This window comes from Pleuronectes platessa, chromosome 4 (genome assembly GCF_947347685.1).
Source record: "Pleuronectes platessa chromosome 4, fPlePla1.1, whole genome shotgun sequence".
NCBI classification, from domain to species: domain Eukaryota; kingdom Metazoa; phylum Chordata; class Actinopteri; order Pleuronectiformes; family Pleuronectidae; genus Pleuronectes; species Pleuronectes platessa.
In genome coordinates, this window is record NC_070629.1 from 27,718,598 (window position 1) to 27,727,981 (window position 9,384).

A 9,384-nucleotide genomic window follows, 5' to 3' on the forward strand; every position below is an offset into this window, starting at 1 on the left:
AGAAGTATGATGAAGATGTAGAAGTATGATGAACATGTAGAAGTACAGATGAACATGTAGAAGTATGATGAACATGTAAAAGTATGATGAACATGTAGAAGTACAGATGTAGCCCTGGTGCTCACAGACACCTCTGCAGTGAAGTTAGCTCCACCCGGCTGAGGATGCGATGTAACACACCCCTCCCGCCCGGATGTGAAATCCACTTTGACTTCAGCTCCGCTCCTTGGCATGAGATCTGCTCGGTGCTTTGTCCCAGTCTGGATGGGATCTCTATCATTCTGCTGCGAGGGGATCATCTCATGTGGGACGTTCTGCTCGCAGATAATCTCCCTCACGATTGTTGTTGTGAGAGGGAATCAGGAGGCGCTTGTGTGCCGTCGTGCAAAAGCCTCCACGATGAGTCATGTGGATTATTGTACTCCTCCCATTCTGTTGGGGTTTGTTTGTGAAGAATTCAGGAGGAAAAATACGAGAGGAAAACTCCACCAGATGAGGCTGTGTGGAGTTTTATATAGAGTGAGTTTCATACTTGGCATGAAATGCACAAAGCAACAGTTTTTTTTTTTTTATGAATAAGTAAAGCAGGTGAAGAAAGTGATGCTGTGTCTGTTCTCACGCTGCAGGGTCATGAGTTACTGCAGCTGTTAAAGGAACCTGTGGGTGTTTTCATTCTTTACTGTTAACACGAGTATTGTATTAGTCTTGTGTTAAATTGTCTCATTTGAACGGGTTCTGCTCACAGCGGAAGATGACAAAAGTTCACAGCTGGTTTCACTGGGACTTTTCTGACGAAAGTAGTTCAGGATTTTTCTCAGTTGTACTTTTTTACTAATACTTTCAGCTCCTTCATTGAAACTCATACCTTCGCTTGACGAGCACAGGAAAGAGGAATTGATTTTTACAAGGCACAGTTCGATTTCGTGTTCGTTGACATTTCTGTTTTATAGGTTTTGTTAATGTTTCTATCTTGCTATCTCACATCTGTGCATGGCAGCTTGGACAAATCCAGAAAACATGTCTTATACCAAGATATATATCGAGCGATAAATATACTTTGAAAAAAGTTGGCAATGATTACTAGGATGTTGTAAAATCCTTTTGACAAAGAAATGTAACTGAGGGTTAATATTTCACTGTTTCACTAAAAACACCAATTCAACCAAATATTTAGAATTAAAATTAAAATGTAACAATGTTATTAGTGTTGTGAAATAAATTAATAACATTAATAATGAGTAATAACTACAATTTGTTGTGGACAAAAAATTTTAATACCTGCAAACGTAAACGCTGACACCAGTTTGTCTGTGGATGTCTAACATCGGCCGATTTAAATCCAATAAATCATTTAGGCCTCTGCCTCTCATCAATATTTATGTAATAAAGATTCAGTTCTTTCTGTTCATTGCTTCTCCGTCTCAAACAAAGGATTTCTGATCAACTGTTTATAAATTGAATTCCAAAACTCCATATATCTGAACTCACTCACTCTCACTCGGCCGAATCCTTTCAGGTTTCACATCATCTCATGTCCCGTCACCTGAATTAATACAGAAGTGTCCCGTGTGCTCTGCCCCCCCCCCCCCCCCCCCTCGCAGCCCCTCCTTCGACGAGGAGCTCTCCCCTCGGCACAAGGCCAAGAAGAAGAAGAGAAAGTCCGAGCGCAAGAGGAAGAGGAAAAGGTCAGTTCCCAAAATAAGATGACTCTGCAGTGAGGTGTATTGTCGGATGTCTTTTGTTATGCGTCCTGACACAAATAAACTGAGGAGGTGTGGAGGAGGAATTCATCAATTTATTCTATCTCCCGCTCCAGGTCTCCTTCTTACAGCCTGTCGCCGGTGAGGAAGAAGAAAAAGAAGAAGAAGAAGAGCTCCAAGAAAAGCAAGCGGCACAGGTACCTCTCGCTCACTGTGACAATTTTCAATAAAAATGGCAAAACATTTATATTTAGCTGACCCAAATCATGTTCTTCCACTTTTCAGATACACCTCCAAGAAATCCAAACACAGGTACGTGTCACTATTGGAAAGATTTTGTTTCAGCTTCTCCCTCCAGCCAGATATCTGTTTCAGGCTTCATCGCTTTCAATGCTCCTCGCTCACGACTCTGTTCTCTCTCGTCTCACCAGCTCTTCAAGTTTAAAACATAAGAGGAGGGACAAACGCAAGCACAAGAAAAGGTCAGTGTGCGGCTGCTGCTCCCCCCCCCCCCCCCCCCCACCCCCCCGATCGTCACGTCTCCAAAACCTACACAACTTCCACCTCCTCCTCCCCCCCAGGATCAGAATGCCCCCTTTTTGAGGAGGCTCCTCCGACTCTGTTGATGTTGTTGTTGGATGCATTCAGAAACATGCAGCTTTTATTTATGAGTGAAAAGACCCTGGCAAAGAGTAAAACATATTGAAAATGTTAAGCTACAAAAATAGGGAGAAAAGGGGGTGAGAGGGTAAAATAATCCAATTTCCTGCTGCATTTTATAATTAGATTTTGGATGAGTCGCTGCTCAGCTCAACACAAACCGCTGCTGCAACTTCAATGTTCTCCTCTTTCTTCTTTAGTTCCCTGCATCAGCTGCTTCTTTCTTTCTTTCTTCTGCTCCTCAACATCTCTGACGAGCTTTCCTGTTCTTTTTAGACCTTTACTCCATATGTCAGGACCTTATCACGAAAGAAGCTGATTGAGGAAATAAGAGTTTTAGATGAAGTCTGCATCTTTGTACTGAAACGGGTTTGATCTGATTTAGCTTTAGTCATCTTGGACAGCACACATCTGAAGATCTAAACATGTTTATACAGCATCAGCAGCAAAAAGCAGGGGACTTAATATTTTCCAAGTATTGCTATTTCTGTATTTTCACTAAAAATGAATATGTGGTTAAAACTCATCCACAGGAAATTAAATACTTTCACATAAAGGTCACTGTTGGACGTTATTCACTCCAGGGACCATGTGGAAAGTGGAAGCAGCTTGTTCTCATATTTATTTAGGAAGCTGTTTGTGGTAAATAACATGATTGATTAACCGATTATAACAATTATTGACGTGTATTTTCTGTCAGTCGACTGATCTCAGTCCTCATAGCTCTTTAATCCACTTGTGCCTCCCCCCCCTGCTCTCCTCGTCACCTCCCTCAGCTCCCGGACTCACTCCCGGAGGACGCGACGTTATCGGAGGTCAGAGTCGTACAGTTCCTCCTGCCACTCATCCGCAGAGTACAGGTAAGAGACCCCCCCCCCCTCCTCCTCCTGCGGGTTTATCTAATCATTCCTGCCGGGGGTGTCTGTGGTGTTCCTGGTCACGCCACAGCGATGACTGATAAGGCAGAGGTGACTTCCTGATCTCAGGCGCGACCAGCTCTTATCAGCGCTTCACAGGAAATGGCCCCAAAATCACTCTCCAGATTGATGCTCTCAATTATAGAGTTACAGTGAGAAAAAATTTGAGACGTGTGATTATGTGAAAGACGTTTTTCTATTATACTGAACTGGGTGAAGATCTGTAAATAACCATTTTAAAATTCTGCCTGGAGTTTTTCTATTCATCAGAAGAAATCACAATTAAAATTGTGACAATAGCACTTATGGAGGTTATTCATAGGCAGTCAAAACACCACCATAGAAGAAAATATTGTCGATGTAGATCCAGATGCTTCCTTGACATTAAATCTGAGTAAGTGCCACAACCCGGCATTGAAAACTAAATGCAGTGTTTCCCCACAGACACCATCTGCAGAAGTCTGTGGTGCATCAGGCTCTAGGAGACCTGGCAGCTGTCAGACAGGACACGGACGTGAAGTGGAGACCAGAAACCAGATCAGTGTGTAACACGGCTCCAAAGTATCGCTCCATCCTCTCCACCAGCACAGTAAGTCACTTTCAGGACTCTGAGGATGCCGCTGTTTGATTTCTGTCATGGGCCAAGTAAAAAAACTTGGTTCCAGTCGCAAATACAATCCCCACAGAGACGTAGTCGGGTCTGGAAAGTCGATCTTTTATAAAATAACTGAAATCTTGCCTAACTTATTAACATTCAATCCTCTAAGAGTTCTTATATATGGAGTTAAAGATATAGTCCATGTCCCGACTCTGACCTCGTTTGATGAATTCTTTATTTTGTTGTAAATTCTAAAACCAACAGTATCCAGTGCTTTGCATAGTGATAACGACACCGTGGAGAAATGAGACGTCCTCTCAACCACAGCAAAGTGAACTTTACTTCAACTCCTGAAAATAAAAGAGTCAAATCCAGATGGAAATTAACAGCAGCAGTGATTATTTTAGTTTCAAGAGCCGCTTCTCACTCAGCGTGCTTTTTCCTTTAAAAATTATAACGGCTAAGTTATTGATATTCTGTTACGTGCCAGTGTTCTGGTCAGTGTTCGGAAAAGGAAAGTGGATTTGTTTGATTCCTACAGGATGTAACATTGGATATTACAATGGTGATGAACTGTCCTGCTGCACAGGAAGTGATGTTTTTGTTTTTAATTAACACTTGTTTGTTGTTGGACATGTAAAATGCTAATGTGTCCTTATTGTTAACAGTTAGGGAGCATTAGCTTCCTTTATTCTGCACAAATACTTACATTTAATGTAATCATACACAGGACATAAAGATGAATAATATTCACTTTACGTTTGGTTTTATTTCCCCCTTCGGACAAAAACAACTTAAAAAACCTTTAAACACTTTTTATTTACTTTACTGGCCTCATTTAGAATTTGGTCGATAAAAATCAGCTGATATGAGACGTTCACAGACATAAAGGTATCACTGTTCATGTTTGAAGCCATAAAAACTTTGATATTTTCTCCTGGAACCTGTTTTGACATCAGGCAAAAGATATATAAATATATATTTCCTTTTTGATTGGGCTGCTCTCCGTCCTCTCAGGTCACTGCGTCTGTTGTGTTTCCAGCCGACAGAGACAAAGAACATCTTAAAGTGTGATTGACAGCGTCCAGACGACACACTGTGAATTTTTAACATTGTGCCATTTAGTTGCAAGATGATTTTCCCCATTTATTAGTTTTATTTCTGAAGCAATGTTCTCCCAAAGAGCCTCGTAAACACAATTACCGCCTTAAACTCAGTGTCTCAAACCTATTGGAGCATAAAAGTATTTAATTTCTTTCCAGCAATCATTAAATTATGCTAATTGCACAGACAGATGTTTTTAATTACACACCACAGTGTTTTAATTGAAATTCAATAAATTAATCCATATTTTGAATCATGCTTTAGCATTCAACACCCCAAAGACTTCCAGGAGAACCAAGCAGTCGCTTTGTGGAGGGTCAGCATTCACTGTGTCGTTCGCTGGTGTGAATATGCATTTACTTAAAGCACGTTATTACAAAAGAGTAATGCAGGATGAACGTTTCCTGTAATCCTAACATTTTCCCCCCCCCCCCCTAACAAAAAGCTATCCATAAAGGGACAGGTAGGTATGACACAACAGAAAAAATATTAGAACTTTTCTGTTAATGTGCGTTGTGAATTTATTTTGTCAGTGCAACTAAAAGGAAAGAAAGCACAAAGAATCATCTGCAAAAAATACAAAATAAATAAACCCAGCAGAGTCTTTTCAGAAATAACTGGATGTGACATTGAAGAATTGTGTGTTTGTAATATTTATATTTTCCGTGAGTGAAATCTTTTGAACTCCCGAGCACAAACAGACTGTGGGTAGAGGCGACTGCTAAAAGACGACGGCAGCAACACAGAGATTTGTTTAATTTCCCTCAGGGTGTCTCTGTTGTGTCCACTGAAGTCCAGATAGTGGGACACCTCGGGGAGGACGGACCGGATTAACCTCCGAATGTCTCGTAATCAACGTATTGAAGAGAGGTCATAATTCTGTAAGATCAGTCGGATATGATCCTCGGAGGTTTTAGCGCCATCTGTGGACGTTTGCGGTACAGCAAAAAAAAACTGTCTCGCTCCCCCAAAAAACAATGCACCTTTTTAAGGAGAGAAAAAGGAAAATGCAGATAAACGTCTGGGTTTGAAGAGAGGGTTATTGTCTTTTTCTTGCAATTTACAACTCTAATGATGCACTTATGTTGCCCGCTCTTCCCTTTTTCTTACACCTTACCTACTTAAGGAGGAAATCTTGATTGGTAAGTGGATGCTATCCGCAGATTCAGGGATTTACTTGTAGGTCGGTGCAGGCTAATTATTAACTTTTCACAGGAGAAAGATCACCTGTCCCGTTCTGAGGGCTTTCTTAGTTAGACTGATGGGATCTCTCTTTGTCTGCAAACCTTTTTTCATTTCTATATAAAGAAAACCATTTTTGTGATGTTTGTTCGATGTTCTTTAAATGAGGCTTTTTCAAACGGGGCTATTGTTTACTTTACTTCTTACTTTTCCTCTTCACTCGACTTAGAGCCGATAGAGTAGATTTACCCACACATAGTTTCTTCTTTCTTCTCTGATATTTCTGTTTTTCCTTTTCGTATAATCACTTCTAGCGTAGATTTAGCTTTTTCCTGGATTTGTTTTCTCGTTGAGCTTTTCTCTGACGTTAGCCGAGCTTCCCTTCTGAGGTTAATCGCATGCTTTCAAATTTGCATGATGTCTTTATCTTTCAAAGTTTTCTGTCCAGCGAGATTAAACCAAAGCAATCTCTGTGTTCTCCAGGGACTATGTGCCTTTGTGCTAGAGTACTCACAGTGCATCAGAGCAGGTAGCAGGTTGCTGTCATCGCCGCTCGCTCAGTTTTAAGCTGCAGCCTCTTTGTCTGTTTGCAGATTTTGTCGTCAAAGCCTGGAAGCGAGCTCTTACAGGGAAAAGGGTCTCGGCAAATATCCAGCCGGGTGGACGCTCCGCACGATTACGACTCGGGGAATGACACGTCCTCGCCGCCGTCGAGCAAAACCGACGCCTCGCGGTCGAGTGTCGCCGACAACACGAGGAGCCACTGCCGGCGTCTGGCCTCTCCGGAGAAGCTGAGGTTCACGGAGAGAGACAACGCCTCCGATTCAGGAAACTCTGTGACCAGCTACACGTCGCTATGCAAACCGTACAGGGAGGACAGCTTGTCCGCAACCGTGTTCAGTGGAAACAGCAAGAGGTAATGTTGTGTTCATAATAAATAATCCATGTGAATGAATGCTTCTGAGGAATATTTTCCGGCTGTTTATCTTCTGTCTCCACGCTCCGGTTCCTCTTTTGAAATATTCATCCTGTGAGCGAGAAAATAGAGGAGAGAGCGTTTCTTAAAACCAACCCAAGACTGGGTCGGGGCTTTGTCACTCGAAGCAGTGAGGTGTCCTAATTTGTTTTGTTGGGGTTCTTTTTGTGCAGGGAGCAGATAACCTTGGGGTGTCAGGTGGAGGTTGCGACACCTCAGAAGACGTCCAGCTGTTCAAGGAAGAGGAGCCGGTCATCTCGAAAGCGCCGGAAAATTCGCAAGTCCAGGAGTAGGAGCAGGAGCAAGAGCAGGGGGAGGAGCAGGAGCAGGAGTAGGAGCAGGAGCAGGTGCAGGAGCCGGAGCAGGAGCAGGAGCAGGTCGTCGGGGAGTTCCAGATACTCCGGACGCTACTCGAGAAGTCCGTCACTGTCATCCTGCAGGTGAGTTAACTACTTTTGTATATGTCCACTAACATGGAGGAGGTGGGGTTTATGATTTATACTGCAGCCAGCCACTAGGGGGGAATTGAGACACTTTTGGCTTCACTTCCATGTCCTCCATCTTTATTTACAGTCTATGATCTGCACAGCCTCTGTTGTGTCTCCAGCCTTGTGTGTAGTCGATGTAGGAATGTGCGTCAATTTGTGGAATCAAACCTGCTGCTGCTGCTTTGCTCATTTCCAAGCAGATAATTCTCACGTCTCTTGTTTCCAGCTCGTACTCCCGGTCTCCAAGCTACTCAGCCGACCTGAGGCGACGAGGCAGCGTGGCCAGCCTGAGCTCCAGAGGAAGCTACTCCAGAAGGTGAACTTCACGACCCAGCCGCTAACTTCTCCACCTCACTGGAGAAGAAGAAGAAGAACACGTATATTTATCCTCTGGTGATTAACTTTTCACACCGTGTCGTCTGATTCCCAGACTGCGAAACAGAAAGAGAGCGCCGAGCCACAGAGCGACAGATGTGAAGACGGCGGGACGTAAGGTGAGTGGGAAGAGACGAAGACGCAAATCCTACTCGCCGATGAAGAAAAGAAGGAGAGACTCGCCAAGCCATCTGGAAGCACGTCGAATCACAAGGTACAGTTTCTCAGCCCCGTTATTTAAAGCTACAATATATATTTTAAAGCCTAAAGGCAGAAAAGATGCATCGCTGGTCACACCCACCTCCCCCACATGGTCCCCAGCCTGAAATCTCTCACTCCCATTCATGAGTGGTGTGTTTTGAAACGGCGTTTAGCCCCGAGGACGAGATAACCATCAGATTTAGAGCTGGAGAAAAACACAGGGAATCTGAAATGGTGAAGAAAAAATTACAATAACAAATTAATTCTTCTGCACGGTTTCATACGGAAAGATTACTACAGATTTTAGATTTAGAGAATATTGGACTTTAACTCACCAGGTGTCCACGACGTTAATGCTAATGTTTCTCTGCTGGAGGTGTAAACAGACATTTGTTTATTTTACTGTTGTTGTGTTTTGTGAGCGAATGACCTTGAAAATCTTTCGGCCTTTAAACCTTCATGTCGGGGGAATTTGTTTTTAGAAAGGTCCAACAGGGCACGGCAGAAAATTACACAAACTCATAGATGTATAGATTTCCATGAATACTTATTCCCTTTCTTTTTTAGAAAACACATGTTGATGGATCCATCTTCTGGATCTTTGATTCTGTGACACTGCATTCGGTCGGTTTCACAGCACTCACTCACTCCTCCTGGACTTTTCTCCTCAGTGCCAGGAAACGACCCATCCCGTACTTCCGACCCAGTCCCTCGTCCAGCAGCCGCTCCACCAGCGTGTCGTCCTGGAGCAGCCTCTTCACCCGCAGCCGCAGCCGCAGCCCGATCCACGGCATCAGCCGGAGCCGGAGCAGAAGCCGGAGTCGGAGCCGGAGTCGGAGCTGGAGCGACTCCTCCTACAGGAGCTACAGTCGCAGTTCCTCCTTTAACTCGATCTTCGGGAGCCGCAGTCGCAGCCGGAGTTGCGGTTCGTTGAAAAAGCGCAGCAGGACCAGGCGCTAGGGAATCCCAGAGAACGAGAAGGCCCTGAAGCGCTCGTCGGGGGGGTTTTCCACTTGAGGGCGAGGACAGTGGAGGATGGAGCGATCAGCTGTGTGTGTCTCCGAGCTCTGGAAGCGTCCCAGCAGGACCACAGCGATCACGGAGGCCGTCCTGCTTCACGCTGCCCACAGAGGGCGCTGGAGAGTGAATGTGTTCTTGTTTGTTTTGTTCCAGTCGCCTCACA

General features: G+C 43.9%; 1 protein-coding gene across 1 annotated transcript in view; it reads left to right on the plus strand.

Moving 5' to 3' along the window:
- srrm4 (serine/arginine repetitive matrix 4) overlaps positions 1 to 9,161 on the plus strand; it is a 49,599-nt gene extending 40,438 nt beyond the window's left edge. Inside the window, exons 3-14 of the mRNA XM_053421110.1 lie at positions 1,602 to 1,685; positions 1,817 to 1,897; positions 1,986 to 2,012; positions 2,132 to 2,182; positions 3,137 to 3,220; positions 3,722 to 3,866; positions 6,755 to 7,077; positions 7,311 to 7,418; positions 7,491 to 7,577; positions 7,852 to 7,941; positions 8,056 to 8,214; positions 8,873 to 9,161. Of these exons, the coding sequence (XP_053277085.1) occupies positions 1,602 to 1,685; positions 1,817 to 1,897; positions 1,986 to 2,012; positions 2,132 to 2,182; positions 3,137 to 3,220; positions 3,722 to 3,866; positions 6,755 to 7,077; positions 7,311 to 7,418; positions 7,491 to 7,577; positions 7,852 to 7,941; positions 8,056 to 8,214; positions 8,873 to 9,161 (1,528 nt within the window). The remainder of the gene's footprint in view (positions 1 to 1,601; positions 1,686 to 1,816; positions 1,898 to 1,985; positions 2,013 to 2,131; positions 2,183 to 3,136; positions 3,221 to 3,721; positions 3,867 to 6,754; positions 7,078 to 7,310; positions 7,419 to 7,490; positions 7,578 to 7,851; positions 7,942 to 8,055; positions 8,215 to 8,872) is intronic.
- Positions 9,162 to 9,384: the final 223 nt, after the last annotated feature.